The sequence below is a fragment of the Dermacentor silvarum genome, chromosome 7, assembly GCF_013339745.2.
Source record: "Dermacentor silvarum isolate Dsil-2018 chromosome 7, BIME_Dsil_1.4, whole genome shotgun sequence".
In the NCBI taxonomy this organism is placed as follows: Eukaryota; Metazoa; Arthropoda; class Arachnida; order Ixodida; family Ixodidae; genus Dermacentor; species Dermacentor silvarum.
The window spans coordinates 71,722,186-71,742,335 of record NC_051160.1 but is presented as its reverse complement, the minus strand read 5'-3'; the positions used below and the strand labels follow the sequence as shown (position 1 = coordinate 71,742,335).

The window sequence follows — 20,150 nt, the reverse complement described above, 5'->3', positions numbered from 1 at the left end:
AAACGTTGAGTTCAGCTGCGCCGCCTGAGTGGGGTGAAACCGTGGCGCGGATTTGTGCAACGTGTAAGAACTTTCTCGTTAAGCAGAAGATTCCACTCTTTAGCGTTACCAATGGGTATCGTTAACTGCCCATAACACCAGGTCTACCGGTTCTGAACGATGTGGCCGAACGCTACGTATATCCTGGCATAGCCGAGCTAAGCCACTGCTATTTTTTTATTTTTTTTTGTCGCTTAATAACGTGCGACCGCCCACCGCGACCATCCGCCGAGCATTGCTCTCGATTCTGGGAGCCGAGCGACAACCTAAGTTTTTGAATAGCCGGAAACTGTGCGACGCAACTAGTGGCACCGACGATTACAGTGGCGAATGCCGCCGGTCCTATGGTAAATGCTAACATAATGAACCGGTAACGCGAACATCAGATAAAACGCTGGAACCGACGGCCGTCGCAAAATTCAAAATCCCCTCCTCAGGCAACGATATAATAGGAGAAGGCGGTGAGAAAAAACTTGGAGGACGCTTAAGCTTCGCCTTTAAGAGTAGAACGCGATAGTGTTATCGGGACCCGTTCGCATTGCGTCGTTCGCATACGGCAAGTAGGCTTCATTCACTGCAACACTGAACGTGGGAAAGCCAGCTTGCAAAGACCAAGCTTATACCGATTCCCTTAAAGTCGGCTTCACTTTTAAACTTAAATGCATTGCTGGAAAGACGTTTTTCCAGGGGCAATATAAGTGGCCTTATATTAAAATGTGGAGGTCCAAGCGCCATTTTTATTACTTTATTAATTGTTTGCCATTGCCCATCGCGCGCAGGTCTGGTAGAAATGTTTGAGTTTCTTCGTAGCAGAATTAGGTTTTCTCGTACTTTCAAATTACAATGCGACGCCGAATGGTAAAGTCGTACTTTACCATTTTTGTGACGGATTTTACTATGAGAAATTCAATTTTTGTTCACCAAAACTTTGCACCACGTGGAGGGCCTGCGCGGTCGATGTGGTTGGATGATTTTCCCCGCCACCCGCGATCACATGCCGGTTGCCGACGCCGGATTTTCTGCGACACAGCCGGCCCTAAACGCTATCGCGTTAAAAACAACAATTCTAGTGAAGAAATGTGTGAGCTTTCGGCTTTGCCTATGCTGGTGAGATGTCTATTAAAGAAGTTGACGAGCAAAAAGTGCAAATTACACTACGCCTGGTAAGAAAATCGCATTACCGCCCTACTACCCCACACTGCCCGAAAAATTCCGAAAAATACCATACAAGTAGGGTAATTACCCTACTGTTGGCAACACTGCACGGTTACTAGATTACCTAGTAACAGTGGTGTACCCAAGGAGGTTATAAAAAAACTTCTTTTTCATAACCTCCTTGGGTGTACCCTACCTTGGGTAACCGCGTCTGACTCCTTGGGTGTACCCTACCTTGGGTAACCGCGTCTGAAAGAAATGGCTACAGCCAAATCGTAGTCAGAATTGGAGCTAGCCAGACAGAAGACGAGCTTGCCTAGTAACTGAAACCGAAACTAGCCAAAGTGGCCTTATTTGTAGCAAAATTCCCTGTATGGTGCATTGCGGCGCAGGACGCAATTGGCGGGCGATGGAGCAGCATGGCGCAGGAAAATTCAAATGGAGCAGGATGGCGCAAATGGAGCAGGAATTCCACCCCTGATAGCTAGCTGGACCTGCTCGATGTGTTAATTGCACCGTGCAGCGGTTGACGGGCATGCGTGCGCCAACCGCGGCATAACGCCGTTGGCACTCCCCCCCGCGCGCCCCCTCTATCCCTACAAGCCGTACCTCAACGTACCTTTGGAAGACGCAACCTTTATAAACACAAGTCATAAAGTTAATGCACTCGGACTCTCACGATGCGTTGCTGGTCAGATCTGCACATCGGCGACCACTAGACGAATCCCAGCAACGCGACGACTTGTGGCTTCGCCATCAGCTTCGTTTTATCATGCGTTTCTACTTCTTTGAGGCCTATTTACGCTCGAGCCGCCCAGCGCCGCAAGCAGCACCGCACGCGCGTGCGGTCGTGCGAAAAATTGCACATGTCGAACACTTGTGCACAAATTTGGGCTTACACTGTGTACACAGTGCAAACCGAAATTTCTACCTAAGTGTTCGACATGTGCAATTTTTTCGCACGACCGCACGCGTGCGGTGCTGCTTCGCGGCGCTGGTCGGCTCGAGCGTAAATGGGCATTTAGGCGGCCTACAAATGGCCTTTTGGTCATCCGCTCGGAAGCATTCGTTAAGTCTTCGACAAAAAGAACCTACTTTTCGTTGGTTAACGGATGCTGACCAAAACGGCTGGCTTATGTGATCACCGAGCGAGCCGGAGTGAGGGCCAAAACGTCAAGATGTTCTGCTCCCACGTGACCACTTTCTGTGTGATGACGTCATGACATGTGTACCTCCTTGGAAACGAAACCGAATCTGCTTCGTAGTAGAGCTGTCATAGTAAAATATTTAGGGCGTTCCGAAGGCTGCCAGCACACTTCCTGTGTTATGTTTTTTAATTCCAGGAACTTCATTTATGCATAAAAATGAGTAGAAAAATTAATGTTGGCACTCCTTTAACATTGTTTTTAAGCGTACCAATAAAACGTCGTTATGTTCATCAACCCAGGCGGAACAAAGGAAGCATGAAACTGAAACATGTCGACAAGGTAACCTGACGAATATGAGTCGTCTTTTCGAAACCTTGGCTCAAGGGTGAAGCTTCACTCGTTCGCACATTATCAAGTCTCTATCTGCTGGTAAATTCTTTGACTTGTTTTGGTAATTTTCATTCTAAATTATAATTTTGAGGCTCTCGCTCTGAAGGAGTTACGGGGATACTATATAAGCTCTAAGTCAGTATAGACTGATGAAGTATTATTTCGAAATTCCAACTTCGTGAATGAGAGACCTGAGAGAGGTCGAATGATAGCTTAGAAAATATATTCCAAAGTTCAATTTTCTTATTTATTTCACCTTGAAATCCAAGCGTTGGTACATCATGCAGCCTGACGTCATCCGATTTTGAAGTATTTTTTATTATTTTGGATCTCGTGGCATAGTAAGCGTTCTCGAAACTTCACAAGTTCAACCTTTGTCTGCTTTAGATTATTATTATTATTATATTATTATTTGGTATGTGCACATATACACACAAGAATACGAAGGAAATAGGGAGTGAGCAAGCTGACAACTGCCACTCTTAGAACGTAATGTTTACCAATAAACAGTCAACTAGGCCCGATGCAGACATGAAAATCCATGACGCCACAATGAGCTGGTGCGGGAACTCCAAGGCAACGTTTGCACCCGTCGTGCTCTTTCGCGCCATTTCTGGGCTTGTCAAGCTATGGTCTCACGGCGACAGAGGAATTTAAAGGAAAAAAAACAATCATGGTGAACCTTAGCGAATCCGGAGGAACATTTTTATTTAGTTTCCCTACTGGTCAGCGCTGTCGCGTCGACTAAAGAGCTGCATGATGAGTATGCCGTACTCGACCAGGTTGTTCGCAGGTTCGGGCGTGCCGGGTTCGAGCTCGGGCAGGACGGGAAGGGCCGCGCAGCTGGCCGAACCCCGCGTGTGTCTGCCGCACACCAGGCCGAGTGCCTCTCCGAAGATGTGCTCGAGTCGTCCCAGGATGAACTGCTTCGGCTCGTCCGAGTTCTCGCAGCTGTCCAGCGACGAGTCGACGCAGTCGAGTAGCCCTCCGAAGTAGCTGCGTGCGTTGGAAATTGCTTCTTTGTTTGTTTGTTTGCCTCCGAGAGTAGCTCATGTCCGCTATGGGGATTGGCCAAGAATCGAGCGAGTGAAGAAAATGATTACCGTATAGACTCGTGTAAGGGCCGCACCCGTGTAAGGGCTACACCTCCAACTTGGCAGCCCAAAATTTTGAAAAAAAGAAGACATTCCAACGGAGAAGCAATCGCATTTCGGTGCCCCAATGCCACGAGCGCGCATCGGTGAATTTTCGCGGGCTGAGTACTTCTGCGTACTGCATGGCGAGAGCTGCGCGTTGACCTCTGATGCAACGGCACATCTGGGGATCCGAGGTGTGCACAGTTTTGACCAAGAGGTTCGGCCCCGTGTAAGAGCCGCACTTCGTCAAAATTGTGAGAAAAAAAAAGTGCGGCCCTTACACGAGTCTATACGGTATACGAGTCTAAAGAGAAGCGCTATTGAGAAATTTTGAATAGCTAAATAGAATCAAGTCAGATAGAAAGTTAAGAATTTAGCAAGGAAATCGTCCTGAAATGTGCAGGATTGCAGGTCGTCATCAGCATCATCTTTCCCCTTCACCATTACCACCATTAATTTGCATCATGTTTCACGTAAATCATTTGGTTTCCTGTAATGCGTTTTGTAATACTTATTACACTATAATGACATAGATGCGAACGTCATTTTGACGCGCGAATGGAGAAATTGCCTGCGTAGTGTCTAATGTTCGAGCAAGGAAAGCATGATTTCGCTACTGTTTAGTTGCTTCTCTCGCAAACTCAGTTATGCTGTACTTCCGTGCAGCTGTGCTGTTTTGAACATCGCCACATTTGGCCATACTGTTGAGTTCGCCATCTAGCCAGCTATGATTGGTTCAGAGGGTTGCTATGGCCTCCCTGATTCGCTCAATATGCCGCCGTTACATAATTAGATGAAATGGCGAAATCTGACAATGTCCGGAATATCACCCCAGGTGTGACGACTTTGTATGTGCGAGGTCTGTAAAAATACAATTTGAATTTGGGTTGCGTATTACATTTAGATTTATACTGGTACACTACGGCTACGGACTCGTCAGTACTTAGCACTGTTTCGGTGTGTTCTATATTTGCGTTAACATTTTATTGTGTTCAGTCTGTAAACTGCTGTGCATTTGAGCGGGACTTCTCGTACGGCGTATTTTATGGTTTTTTCCTGCACGGCCTGAATTTGGGACAAGCACCTAGACAGGCTGCTACTCAGTAGCTTTTTGTTATTGTCCCAGCATTTTTTTCTATTTCATCTCTATGAAGAGAGAAAATGTCGAATAAAGTGAAGTTGAGGAAGTATATTGCCTAGAGAGTAACATGGTGCTACTGCCAGTGCGAGTTTCCTTACGGGCCCTGTGCCCCAATGTGGGAGTGTCGGTATGTGGGTGTGCTAGGTTTGTCACCAACGTGGATTGACTTGATAGTGTTCTCAGCACAATGAATGCTTTCCTTGAATTAAATCATCGTAAAAAGTGTTTGGTCGCCAGTAATACATCTTTTGTTATTGCTTACTCCGTTTAGTCCAAGTAAAGGAAATTAACTCAAACTGACTGAAGGTAACGTGTAGTGAGTGCCGACGTTGTAAAATTTAAATCGACGCTTTTCTTGCCTAACATTAATGAATTTGCTTACAAATGGACTGCAGCAGAACTGATAGTTGGGCGAGTTCGTACGTATTCATAGTAAAATATGGATTGCTTACAAATCATGCAACAACTAGCTCACCTAGTCGCATTATTGCACCCCCCCCCCCCCTTTTGGTGCTTATATTCGCAAAGATAATCCTCATCAATTTTGCGTACACCTGCCGTGCTGACTTAGCGGCTATGGTGTTGCCCTGCTAAGCACCAGATCGCGGGATCGAATTCCGGCTGCTGCGTCCGCATTTCGATGGGGGCGAAATGCAAAAACGGCTGTTCGTCGTGCATTGGGCGCACGTTAGAGATCCCCGGGTGGTCAGAATGAATACGGAGTCCCCCACCACGGCGTGCCTCATAATCAGATCGCGGTTTTGGTACGCAAAACCCCAGAATTAGTTTATTTAAATCTTGCGTCTTCATTTAACGGCGGTGACTATAGGAAACATGTCGTATCTTGCTACAGTGCTTTCTGTATGGTACACAGAGACGATCTCTCTCCGTCCTGCTGAAATCGTTAAACGACTGGCTTCTATAGCTGTCTACAGCATCGGCAGCATTCATCATCATCACATCAAAAGGCCGTCCAACCTCTATACTGCGCTTCTTGTTGCAATCCAATGGCATGTGTGAACGTTTATAATGGGAACGCCTTTCCCTTTTTTTTTTCTTTTTGTGTCCCTTTAGATTTGTACCCTCTTTGCAACAGCCCTTTTATATATATAAAACGGACAGTATAACGCACAGGAACCGTTTAAAGAAAAAAAAGATGCCCGAAGATGGATGAGGATTATTGTTGGGGAACAAGAGAAGGTGAACAAAAACAAGAGAACAAATAAAAAAAAAAGAGCAAGGGGACGCGTGAGCTACTATCGTAAACAAGTTACGTACAAACGAAAAAAAAATTTCGAATCAGGAGAAAGAAAAAAATATCATGTGATTTCAGTGATTCGTTTTCCTGTGCACTCATTTACTTCATGCAACAGCAGTTGGCTTTCTTAGGGACCTTCCATAACCATGCTTCCTTCGCATGTGTACGCCCAGTTTTAGGATGACCTTTAAAGAGGTATCTGGTCACTGATCGCTAAATGCTGGGCGGAACATTACGCTAACCTTTGCGATTTTTAGAATCCAAATGGCGGTCAGCCAAGAGTACATCCAGACCCAGATATAGGCCATGGTACCCGCGATCGTTGGTACCGTGAAAGCGATTGGATTTCTTGACTGAATGTTGCTGTGCAACTGCTGGGAATCAAGCTGACAAGTTGAGCGGTCGCGCAGTTCATAACAAGCGCAGCTAAGCGACTCAACGGTGGGCGGGAAGTATTACAGACTTTGTCCGCAAAGCAACCACTTACCAGCAGGCGTGATGAACGGCCTGGCTGCGATCTGCCTTTTCCAGGGCTTTCTGGAGATTGTGGTACATGTCGCGGACGCAGAAGTTGAGCTTGGTGCCAACCGAATTCCCACACGGAGCACTCACATTGTACACTGCAAACAAAATGGCGATTTATGCAACAGTTTAACGGAATGGGAAAGCCAACGACATACTCTACATAAAAAAAAACAAACAATCAAACAAAGGAACGCAAAACGTTTGCATTCCACGAACACCGTGAAATAAATTTGCGGAAACATTTGCCTCTCTTGCTCTGTTGGAGCGACCGATGCTCGTAAAATAATGCATTGTACATTGTTTTTAAATATGCCACGAATCTGTGAGCCGGACTTTTGCAAAACTCTCGTAAACATTGTAATAATTTAATAAACTGTAAGCTTAGATATAACATTTGTCAGCTTAAGATTCCCTCACCTATGTATAGTTTACAGAAGTGCAATATCTGTCTTTATAGCAGAGTTACAAATTTGTAAACATTGTGCTTCTGGTTTTTCATAACCTTGCTGGTTTTCACGATAAAAAAAATCCTTGGTCCGAAATATGAATTTTGCTTCCTGCAGTAGGTTTAATTCAGCTTCCTCTGTTATCAAATTTCGATCAAAGAAATTCAGCGGTTGTCAACGAAATGCGAGCGTTTCTGCGTTTCACATACTAATAATGTCTTTAATAATATCTTTTATTCACTTCAATTCAGAGATTAGAACAGGGAAATCGGAGTTCACATAGAGACAGACAGCTTTTATTTAAGCTGGTGTGCTAGTCTGCTTATCAGTGATTTCAGTTTTTAAAGTGTTCTCATGCGTATTTGTGTCCATCCAATTGTAATTGTCCACCGAAAATAAAGTGAGACCGTTGGGATACCTGCGGCCGTTCTTTTTTCCTTTCTCCCTTCATATTTCAATTTACAATAAGCTCTACTATACCACTATTACGGAACTTTTCTTTCACCACTTTCTCGTAGTAAATTTTGTTTGTTTTTTTGCTAATATGAAAATGTACAAGCACGCCCAGCAACTTGCATTGACATGGCTGTCCATTTGTGACTTCAGGAGGAGGAAGAGTAAGTAAGATGACGCTCAAAGGGAATCACGCAGTAATTCTGGCCACATCCCCTTCAAACATCTGTTGAATTTCACCGCAATATACCAGCGTAACTCAATGAGCAGCATTTTCAAAAAATATATTTCAGAACATCGACCTAGTTTCAACAAGCTTTCATTAGCAACGTCCAGGGGCATTTAGGCCACTTAATCGGTACTTACTTAGTGCTGCGTTATATAACAGCGTTTTGGTCCTGATAAAAAAAAAAGAAAAAACGATGGTACGTATAAAGCATGCAGCGAAGTTAGGACGAAGTGACATGAATGCGCTTGTTATTAGAAGGAATTACTCATTCCACGCTGATAATTGAAACTTGTTCAAAGTCGGCTATTCCTTTGAAGTATAATTTTTTGAAAATGTTGCCCCAGTTGCGGTGAAGGTCGATACATTTTTGAAGGGGCAATGTCCGAAATTTCTGGGCATGAATACTTGTGGAAGCGAAATGACATTGTCAAGAATGCGCAGCAACAGGGATTTCATTTAGCCGCGACAACGGCAAACGGGACAGAGCGCGAGGACCACGTCGCGAACCCTGCAGCGCCCGCATTAGTCACGTGCGCGTCTGCTCACGTTTCTCCAAGTCGTTTCCCTCGGTGCAGATGGCCTCGAAGTCTTCCTCCGCGGCCTTGATGACCACCAGGCACTGTTCCGCGGGTCGTGCCTTCTAGGCAGTCGTCGATGTACTTCAGCGAACACTCGATCTCGGAGGTCCACAACCTGAAACCGGGCGTTACGTTCGTTTTGCACTGCAGTTAGCGAGTGTGTCCAGTGTTAGCGGAGGAGTAAGCGTGATGATGATGATGATGATGATGATGATGATGATTTATTGGCATTCCCGTTGAATCGGGGCGGTGAGAAATAGTCATTTAGCCTGCTTGGGTTACTCAGCTATGCTAGACATGCTTTTCATTCTATCATTTCTGTGTACATCTCTTTAATCTGTTTTTTTTTTCTTCTCTTCCTCAAAACTTCTCTATCTATCATGAACCGCTACCTATGCCTGTAACGGATTCGGTCGTATCAATCGCTTCTCTGGTTTTTTTTTTCAACAATACTCCAAACGTCTTTTGCTTATCCCAACTGCTGACCGGTTGATGCTTCCGTCCACTTTCAATCAAGCGCTTGTGGAAGGTGTACGTTACCTAGGGGTCTCACTGGGTGAATCCCTTCGCATTCCATTAGGATGTGCTGAGTGGTTTGGAATGGGTGACCGGTAAAACGAGCAATCGTAGGGAATTGTGGGGCGCGCCGTCTGCTGGCAGCTTCCGGTTCAACGGAAGACTCGCCCGACGCGGCGGCATGCTCGGCGCACATGTTTTTCTGCGCGGTTTCGACTGCCAGTCGTGCGAAGCTTTTCGTTCTTTGTCGACCAGCAATGTCGTACCATTCATGCAGCTGATTTCTAGGTTTCAGTTCACCCTGGGCGCGACGATGACAAGCCAAGAAAGGGAAGGATATGCTTTTATTTCGTTTCGGCCGCGTTTTTTGTTTCTGACAGGTTTAGTTCTACGACACTTGCCGCTGATTGGACGCACCGTCACTGACTGCTCTGCCTGCGGGTCAGTCAGACAGATGAAAGGATTATCTTTAACTTATAATTTATCAAGCGTATAGAAGCATTACTTTAGAAAATCGTGTGCTGAGGCGATGGCTACAGCGGTCTGGTAAATGCTGCTCTGCGATCGTCGCCGCAACCGATATCGTCGGTATAACAGCGCAGCTAGAGCTGAAAATGTTTCATAACGTTGCGCGCTGTCAACGGCATTTCTCGGTCGAAACTCTAGGTTCATTTGAAGTGGTACGTAGTTATAAACGTTTTCGTTTTTTTGTCAAGAATGGCCGTATCGCCGACATATTACGGCTGCGCATTATCTATATCTGTGTTGAAGAAGGGCTAGTTGGTTACAAGTATTATGTAGTGTATCTCGCTGTGTCCCGCTTAAGTTCGCGCCGGAAGACCATGTTTCATAATACCTCTATATGTGCACGCGAGCACTGAAATAGTTCTGGTTGCCTGAGTCAATGTTAGAGCAAGAAATATCTTGGGGAATCATTCCGTGTCGGCCCTTACACAGCTAATCGCCTCCTGATAAGTGGCACTCTACGTTCATTTTCTTTTTGTTCACGGATGGTCTCTGCCTTGTTACAGTATTGGAAGTGGCAGCCATGCCTCTGATGCTTCTGCACAGCTGCCTCAGCAAGGGATGCTGCAAGTAGATGCGTTTACCTTTAACGCTTGAATTTGAGCAGCCAACGGTTGAACAGCCGACCGTGGTTTTGCTAGGCACCTGCACCCGGGAAATCTTCGAGTGTGACAAAGCCGGACTGCCAGCGCACCAATAGGCTTCAACGGCGAAGCGGTGACGGCGGCTGCGCTGCCTCGAACCGGAAGCAACCAGCAGACAGCGCATCCCAGAATTCCTCGCTCATTCACGGGTCTCCTATTTTGCTGCAGCCTCAACTAGTTGTGAATATTTGCTCCAGTATATTTCTGTCCTCAGACAACCAGTTCGAGTCTCAAATAGCAAGACACTTCCCTTGGTGTTATCGTACAGATTTTCCCTTCTAATTTCTTTCGAATGAGCGGTCGGATCGGTGGTGCCATCTGATGGTGAAGAGCTCAACCAGACAAACACAACTCCAATATTTTAGGAATTCATTGTATTCTACTTCGCTGCTGATGTAAATTTTCGGCATTGGCGTAATTGTGAACACGTTGCCTTGTTTAAATGTCTTTTATTGCGATAGCAATTATATGGACACTTCAACCGGATTTCTGCCGTCGGCGTCGCCGTCGCCGTGAGGTTCCGTATGGATAAAATCTTCGCCGCGCGCCGTATGCCCGAGCGGAAGCGTGCGGGGACGCGCGCTATCACGGAGAGCGAACGCACTCAATCTCCCACGCGCAAGCAAGGAAGCGGGAAGCCAGCGCCGGAGAGAGAGAGGGGGGGCGCACTTCTACTCTGCCAACAACTGTGCTCGTCGCTCGCCCGCACCGTCTCTTATCACACGGCTCTGACCTTTGTATGCGCTGTGCATTCGCCGCTCAGTTTCCGTTGAAGGATAGACCGCACGTACCTTCGCCCGCTGCGGCGTATGCGCTTGCTGCCAGCGTTTTGACAGTCGTTGTCTGCAGTCATTCAGTGTGATCTATTCATGTTTGTTTGTGCGCGCTCACACCACGCTTGTTCATTCAATTAGTAATAGTCGGGCCACATTTTACAACGCACGCTACACATTCAATGCTGCCCGGATCGGCAGTGCAGCGCTACAGGTGTGTCCCTTCGCACGCGCTGCCCACGGGAAGCGCTTCTCATCAACACCACTGTTTCACACGCGCCTTCTCGTGGTCATCGAGTCTCTCTTCATGTCGGTCTACTTACGCCGCAGCACACCTGCTTACTTACTAAGCTCATGTTTACTACAATTCATATTGCTACCAAAGCCGCTCACCTTACTTCGTATGACATTGCTGTGTTGCTATCGCATTCATTGCTTCGCCCTTAGGGCGAAACTGTGACATTTTTTTTCGTCAAGAACACTCACGGGACACGGAAACGTTTCTATAATGCATTGTGGTAGGACGAAGTGACTCGAGATGTCACTACCAGCGTCCGGTAGTCCGGTAATACGCAAATGACTTTGCGTATACCGGAATACCGAACATGCTAAAACTCTCCACGGTCGCCTGCACGTCCCGCGCTGCAAAGGTGCTCTAAAATTTCCTGAGCGACACTGGTCTCAATGAACTATTCTAATATTGTATGTCGTGTTATGTGTATGTTACGTGGGCGTGTTAAGCGTTGTATGTCCTGTACGTATCATGTCATTTATGATATCGCATACATCTGAAGCAGCATGCTATAGGAGTGCCGCCAAGCACTCATAGAAGAGAGAGCCTCTCGCTCTCTATCTCTGTTCCCAAGCTTCTTAGTCCTTTTTTTAAATATCTTGAATGTAATTATTTTAAATCTCATCTCCTAGGTGGCAATTATTTCTATCCATTGAAAACTTAGTCCCACCATTTTTTTCATCTGCAGAATCTTGAAAAGAGTACTGCTGCCAAATGAATTAGGAATTTTTTTTTGTGAGCATTCTCAAGTTTACAGAATGTGGACTCCATGTGAGAACTCTCTGCAGGAACGTCGGATATGAGAACACAAATGCCTAGAAAACTTGGAAAGCGCCCATCCAGCCACTTGAAATATATAGGCTGGATGTAAAACACTGTGAAGACGAATGCAAGAAGTGAACCCGATACACAGTGACGTATTGATACCGAGATCAAACAACACATTTTAATAAAGCAACTTACACATATTCAAACACAGCTCCAATAGGAAGTGTTTGAAATGTTTGCGACCCATTTTATATATCATTTTCTTGATTCGTCAGCGCTTTGCCTTTTATGCACTGCATCTTGGTGCGCACAATTGTAGACACAGCGCCTGAAGGGGTTAACATTTTTTCTCTGACAGTTCTTTAGTGGTTGTGTGCCCTGTGTTTATACGGAAATAAATGCTAAAGAAGTTTGGCTACCGGAATTTAGGATCGATGTTGAATGTACCAGTGGTGTACACGCCTGAGAGCGCTCCTAGAGGCAGTATTTTCGATCGACTGCTTTGTGGGATATCACCTCCAATGCTAGTTAAACATCAAAATCAGACGATGCGGATGTTACGTCATGTTTCACGCAGTATTGTTATCGAGCGCGTTTCTTGCTGATCGCTGAAGATGCTGATCGGCTGAGTAAGGGATCGCATTGGACATTTCATCAAGCCAAACAAGGTATCCCTGAATGCATTCATTCAGTCAATCAACCAATCAATCAGTCAATCAAAGAAACAAACAATCTCACCGGCAGGCCTCCCGAAGTTCTTGGGACGTTTCTGGAATTCTCGTGGTGTTCCCAAAGAGGATGAAGTCTGAACCGCATGCTCGGAGCCGCTCTATGCTGCAGTCCTGGTTCTCCTCAGCGTGGCAGAAAACTTGCGCAAGGAGAAGTGAGCGTATGTTGCTTATTAAGAAAGCTTCTTGGCCACTTAGAGCAGAACCAGAGCGTGACACAGTAGCCATGCTGCGATGCTTCTATAATTATCGCTATAGTTCCCGAGATGTCAGGAGAGGGGAGGAAACTCTCGCCCTCATATGTCATAGCGGGGTGCAGGGCGGAGTTTGTGGAAGCTTTCCTTTCCCACTACCTGCTTCACAACTCGGGGACGCCATAATTGTCACAGCAGATCTACTTGGTCACGCGAGTCGTCTCCCTCTAGCGGAAATGTTTGCTCCCATATCAATGCCCATTTTCATTTATTCAGAGAAGTCTGTCGCAAGTTTACCCTAACCTTTGATTATTAAAAAAAAGAAGTTAGTTAATTTCCCTATGCTTTTCTTCGCCTCATTGTCTGCTTTGCGTAGCCCTCGTGTTTAAAAATACGTCACGTGTATTGGCAAACGCTATAGATGACATAGTCTGAAAGGAAATGCCAAAAGCTGTGCCTCAAAAACCTGTTCTTTCCCATGCATGCGTCCTGTGAACTGTCAACAAGATCAGTGGTGATGATGTTGACATAGAACGGAGTGTTCCATCGTAACCCGTGTAGTGGCGGCCGCCACTACAAGTCAGCCTCTTTGTTCGAGTTTTATTTTTCGCCCATATTCTACATTTCAACATTGTTAATCAGTGGCATTAAGAAAGAAACCCATACTACCATGCTTTATTGGCACGAAGAACCCATACTTCTCTTGCCGCTCAATGTTTCATTCCTTACCTAACCGTAACCAACTGCCTAAACGTATTTGACAAAAGCTGACAGCAGCATATTTAGATACTGTCTTAAAGCTCTAGAGCGGGCGGGTGTCATGACCCTCGATGTGGCAGTTACCAGCAAGTTATTTCTTTGCTTTCCGCGCTGATCGGATTTTATGTTTGCGAATCAAACGACAATAATAGTGTTTAAAGGAAAGCTTACCGTATATCTGACGCGGTCAGTAGTCTCTGATAATCTGACAATATACGTCTAAGTATTCTTGTGTTTTTTTTTTTTTTGCACGCTGTAAACAAGTCGCCTTCTCGAGTAGCCATATTCATCTTCTCTAATTGTGATCATGCACGTAGTGCCACATGATATTATCTTAGCTCAGCAGTTCTTCGTTTAGAGCAATCAAAGATCGAGAGCGATCCAGACAAATGGCGTAAGAAATAAAAAGAATAGAAAAAAATAGCGAAAGAGAGAGAGAGGGACGAGTGTTTACGTGGAATAACATTCAACTGGTTCAATCGAAAGGTAACGGAGGGTGGCAGTCATAAACGCTTCTCGACTTAATGTTACAACACAACCAACCAAGAAAACACACAGCAGACGGATGCACGTGCACGCACGCACACGCACACACATTAACAATATGTGTTGAACGTAGTGACCACGTCTGACTCGATGCACACCGTAGGTAACGCATTTCTTATGGCGAAAGCACTACGGAAGCGGTGCTCATGCAAGTTTAGATGGATCACAAGTTTACCAAAAGCGCATGTCAGCAGTGTCACCGCCAGACGGCGAAGAGACTGGCTGGCGGACATCCCGGTAGGTAGGCGTAGGCTCCGAAGAGGAAACGAAGGACTCCTTTGTTCTGTAGACGAGGGTAGCGGTCTGTCGCCTTCAGGTTCCTCGCTCCGTCAGCGTTGACCCTGAGTCACGCAAGGAAGCACGCTTACGTCAGGTTCGCCGCGCGGAGACAACTCGCTGCTTTCTAATCATTTTCGGCACAGTGACAACACGCAGTGACAATTTTCGATGCACGCTGAAGCGTTCCTACGTACATCCAAGAGAAAGAAAGCTGTGCTGACTTTGCAATCTGGCGCCTTTTTCTCTGACAAGAAATGCATTGGTTTTTACGAACCTTTCGCACACTGTTAGGCAGGGCTCTTGAAAGATGAATAGCAGATGAAACAAATAACAGGTGAGCTACTATAAGGATGAATCGCCAAGGGCCTAAAGCTAGCGTGAGAGGCCTGCAATGGGAAGCATGTTTGTGCGCTTTTGTCACACTAAGGACGACTTAAATTTGAATTGCGTTGCTGAGTTCATTTCTTGCGGTGTGCATTGATTAGCTTAACTCTACGATGACATATTACATGCTTAACTCTACGATGACATATTGCATAAATGGGAGGAGGAATATCAGCCGCGAATACGACTCGGTGACTCGTCTATGACGTAGCATCTTTCTGCTGCTGAGTCATAGAACGTTCCACTGCTTTCATTCGGACGTCAGAATAGTCTTCGTGGACTGTTGTAAGCATGTGCATAAGGCATGTCCTAGCCGATGCTATATTATAGCTTTCGAGCAGGTGCTTCTGAAGTTTGCAACATTTCAGGACGTATTATGGCGACACTAGTTCGATAAAAAGCGATACCATGGAGTTTTTCTATGATCATCTGTAAAATCAGAGATTTCGTAAAGTGAAGTACCCCTCAAAGAAGCCGAAAGCCTACTACGCAGAAGAAGGAACAGGGACCCTAAAATCGTTCCTAATTAAATCTTAAGAGAGATAACGTTACTCGGAACATTGCGCGGTGTCACGTCATTTATCCTTTAAAGCCTACTACGCAGAATAAGGAAACAGGGACCTAAATCGTTCCTAATTAAATCTTAAGAGAGATAACGTTACTCGGAAATTGCGCGGTGTCACGTCATTTTATCCTTTCACTTGATTGCCGACGTATAGCTGCTCGTAATTTTGAACAGTGAAATCAAAATTGCGATCATGGCTACGTCGGAACAATAAAATCAGTTTAGTGCGCCCGTGATTTTCGTGACAAGAGCTGCTGGTGTTTACGTCAACGCTTTCTTTATTTATCATCATTACTGTTACTCTTATTATTTTGCAACGTACGTTTGCTTCCTGGCAGTAGACTTGGGGAATTGTGACCACGGGGCATTGTGTACTAAATGAGCTACGAAACATGAAAAAAAAGTTACTGGCTAAGTTGTAGAAACTTTCTCACACGCTTCTCGCACTTAAAACGATGACACTCGGGAAATACCAAGGCTGGGAAACACACGTTGTTGTAATTCGGCGCTAAAGTTAGTCTCTGAACGCCAGCCCTGGCGTCTTCGACACAGAAAATTTGCTGACGTCATGTAGCGCAAAGGCAAGGTATGCTGACGTTTATAATAACAATAAAAAAGATTAAGAAACAACTGGGGGATGCGCGTTGCAGCCGCAGAAATCGCAGGAACGGAGCGAGATAATGCATCATGACATCATGACTTAACCATGTCATGGATCACCACCAACTAGCCCGGTCGCATACCTTACTATGTTTACCGAAACGAAAGTATTCCATTAAATTATGTAGGGGGATATGACGCTTGTCAATATTTGTTTCTGAAGTTTGCAAATGTTGATCTCTGTTTAAGAAATAACAACAAAAGGACAAATCGGAAATGCCCTGCCAGTGCTTCTTTAAACTTGAGAATCGCGAGCAAGCTCAAATCGGTGTCATAGCGTATTGACACGCAGCCTGGAAGGCTGTGCCAAAACCAATGTTCCGTGTGAGGTAACTTTTTCCTTCACGGCGTTTATGGGTCCTTTACCGGTGCGAGACGGTACATTGACATACGCTGCAGTCTGGAAACTTCCTTCGACAGCAAGCGTAGGAAGAGCAGACGTACAAGCGATATGGCTGCCTTCCGGTGGCTCTTGACCTGAGCCACAAATAATGCCCTGTTTACGGCCCTTCATGCTATCGCAAGGAAGACCGCGAATAAGGTCTTTTGGCGATGCATAAGTCAAGAGCGTTCACGTGTCTTCTTCGTCTATGCAAAACACTGACGTGGCGTTCTCTTTTTCTTTCTTTCTTTTTGTGAATGTTATAACTGTTATAGGGACTTTACAGCATCATTCACGTTGTCACAGTCGTTAGCTGTTAGCTCCGCGGTAAATGGTCACACGTCGTCATGACAGCTATAAACTACATGTCTGTCACATTGAAGGATAGAAGACACTGCGTCTGGTTTCCAATCTGGGGCATTTGCGCGCTAGGGCAGTCCTACGAATTTTGCAACAACCCCGGTGGCTCGCATCACGATTCTCAATAGCCACCGGTCTGTCCTTGTACGTATGTACCTTACTATGGGTACCGAAACGAAAGTATTCCACTAAATTATATAGGGGGATATGACGCTTGTCAACATTGGTTTCTGAAGAGTTTGAAAATGTATGTATGTATGTATGTATGTATGTATGTATGTATGTATGTATGTATGTATGTATGTATGTATGTATGTATGTATGTATGTATGTATGTATGTATGTATGTATGTATGTATGTATGTATGTATGTATGTATGTGTGTATGTATGTATGTATGTATGTATGTATGTATGTATGTATGTGTGTATGTATGTATGTGTGTGTATGCGTGTATGTATGCGTGTATGTGTGTGCATGTATGTATGTATGTATGTATGTATGTATGTATGTATGTATGTGTGTGCATGTGTGTATGTATGTATGTATGTGTGTGTGTGTGCATGTATGTATGTATGTATGTATGTATGTATGTATGTATGTATGTATGTATGTATGTATGTATGTATGTATGTATGTATGTATGTATGTATGTATGTGTGTGTGTGTGTGTGCGTGTATGTATGCATACATGCCTTTCTGTCTGTCTGTCGTACCCTATCACTAGCAGTGAGCAGAAGGTTCGCGAAGCCTGCGGCACTCACTGTAGTACAAGACGCAAGAGGAGAAGCAAAAGTTGAGGTTCTCCAGCGGTGCAGCAATTGGGATGTTTGCATCAGTGCACAGCTGCAGTCGAGAGGTCGGAGCTATAGGTTAGGGGGATAGAGAACATAATGTGCCATCTTGTAGGTTTTTGGATACACGATTGCGTACCTCTGAGCAGGCCCGTTAGAGCTTCGGGCTCGCTAGGCAAGTGCCGAAGGTGGTTCGACTTTCCGTTGCCTCAAACTCTGGGCAGTACAGAGTCAAAGTATTGTCTGTACGGTAAACTTAAAATAGTTTTTGGCGAATATACAACACCTAAAAGAAATCAAACGAATATGCCCTGCAGTAGTTAACGCAAACGGTGTTCATAGATTATACTGCGCCAAGATGCCGCTTTACGTTGAATACGTTGAATACGCTGGAGAGTGCCGACGATCCTGACTCCGCTGTTGGTATGGTATCAGGCGGTTGCATCCACTTTCGGAAGGTTGCACCCACTCCCTTGTGGGGCACTGTGCACTAAGTGCAAACGAACACTTCACTCCCTTTACTCCCTGATGACACCAGAGAAGATCAGCGGAAAATCGTCATGTCAGAAAATACGCCTTAAATAACAATAAGTTCTAATCTGTAGGACCAAGTAAATTGCTCCTGTCCTATGAATATACCACCTTCTTTTTTTTTTTAGTTCGGGCAGATTTAAAAAAAGAAATATCGGCTGTGACAGATTGCGTTGTTTTGCGTTTTCAGGTTGCAGCTACATTTATGGAAAAGAGGGACGTTACTTGCGCTACAAATCGTAGTGAGCCTATAGCTAACTAATAAAATCAATAATTACGTTTAATAATCTTTTTTTTCTAGAGCACAAGTTTCAATTAACAAATGCAAGCTGAGCAGTAGTTAAGCACGTTTGCTTAGCATAAATCGTAAGTACAGCAGTACTTTCGAGATATCCAGCCTTAAAGTCCGCCACAAATTACATGCGCGCTCCAGCTAACAATTTTCCGAAAGCCTGCGTGCATGCGTCAAGCAGTTCGGGCGACCTTAACTGTAACGCCAATACATTAGTAGCAGATTCTGGAGGCGGATATATCGAAAGCAGCTCAGGTCTTAGGATTCGAGTGGAGAAGACCCGATCTCACTACTGCTCGTCTTCTATTTCACAATTTGAACCTGTGCACTGAAGTGAATAAAGTAGGTGATTATTAGGATTTTTTTTCAGTAGGAACCTTGACATTGCGATATGTTGCGCAAGTAAATTCGGGTGCATCAGGCAATCCACTTCATGACGCCGAATTGCACTCTATGCTCCAGGCAGGTAAGAAAACTGTGCGAAAAAAAAAAAATCCCGGTATATATAGGACCGTGAGCCAGCCCATTGATAAACTTCCGAACTGAATAAATGCATCCACATCCGCGCTTAGCCATGCAAAATAAATTCCTATGGAAAGGCAGTTCAGGTTCGGTGTTTGTTTACGATATACCGTGTGTTTCTGCAGGGATTGACTCAAATGAATTAAAACAGAAGATTTGAATCAAAATGCTACAATTTGCTGATCAAGCTTTGTGATGGCGGAGGACCTCAAAATTTGCATGTTAATTCCCAACACGGTTGCTCATAAACATAATTTCAATAATCAACTGTTCAAGCATGTTGCCACAGCACGTGGTATAGACGAATTCATGGTTGAAAAAGTGAGAACGGACAAATAGGATCGAAGAACACAGGCAGAGCGTGTACTATCGACGGAAAGGGTTTTAATAAAGCTCCAATAAAACCCTAAAGGCTAATTCACATTAGGTCGACACGACAATGATTTTGCTCTTCCGACTGTTGGCGACAGCAGTTCAGAGAACGGAAAACGCTGTGGCCAACGGTCGGCAGACCAAAATCGGTGTCCTGTCGGTCTAGTGTGAATGAGCCTTAAGAGCTCGTCCTGCGCTGTTAAATCCCATTGGTCCATTAGAGCTTTCCTGAACATGAATTCATACCATCTCGCCCAGCTCACCATATGGTATTGAGTCCCACGGCAGAATGAATCGATGTACTCACCGTCGAGTGTCGATCGAAGACCTGCGGTCAGTGGGATTTTGCCTCGATGAGGCGCGATCAATTCCTCTTTTATGCGCTCTGGTTGTAGTATCTGAGTCGTTGAGGAAAGAGGGCTGTTGGAGAGCGTCTTCGCAGAATCCCTTCGATATTTAGAGGTTGGATTGAATTTCTGGAGTTTCACCACTGTTTCGCTCGCCCGTGTCAGGCGCTCTCCTTTTCTCTCACCCCTAAAACGCGCGCGCGTCTGGGCTTTTGATGCCATCGTCCCTTCCTTTCTTATCTGTTGTGCTCTTTCCGCTTGTCTGCAGCAGGTGAGTGGCGTCTGCCTACCGTAAGTGGGTTTTACTAGTCTTTATCTGTATGTGCCAGAAAAGGATTTGCTCGTTTTTTTTCTCTGGTATAGTAAACAGCTTCAAGTGAGCACCTGTTGCTTTTTTTTTCTTGCGCGTGTTTACATGT

At 45.2% G+C, this 20,150-nt stretch overlaps 1 protein-coding gene across 1 annotated transcript; it reads right to left on the bottom strand.

Moving 5' to 3' along the window:
* Window positions 1–3,423: 3,423 nt before the first annotated feature.
* On the bottom strand, window positions 3,424–19,905 carry LOC119458200 (uncharacterized). The gene is made up of 6 exons (XM_049670837.1): window positions 19,690–19,905; window positions 14,419–14,584; window positions 12,755–12,884; window positions 8,467–8,613; window positions 6,755–6,887; window positions 3,424–3,728 (listed from the first exon to the last, which is right to left on the bottom strand). Exons 2-6 carry the CDS (start codon window positions 14,474–14,476, stop codon window positions 3,477–3,479), a joined length of 720 nt encoding a protein of 239 aa, XP_049526794.1. The 5' UTR covers window positions 14,477–14,584; window positions 19,690–19,905; the 3' UTR covers window positions 3,424–3,476.
* Window positions 19,906–20,150: the final 245 nt, after the last annotated feature.

Coding starts and splice junctions, on each gene's coding strand:
- LOC119458200 (XM_049670837.1), bottom strand. CDS start 14,476: ATGTCCGCCAGCCAGTCTCTTCGCCGTCTGGCGGTGACACTGCTGACA. Junction 12,885..14,418: donor ACTGCTGACATGCGCTTTTG/GTAAACTTGTGA, acceptor TCCTTGCGCAAG/TTTTCTGCCACGCTGAGGAG. Junction 8,614..12,754: donor GAACTTCGGGAGGCCTGCCG/GTGAGATTGTTT, acceptor GCCCGGTTTCAG/GTTGTGGACCTCCGAGATCG.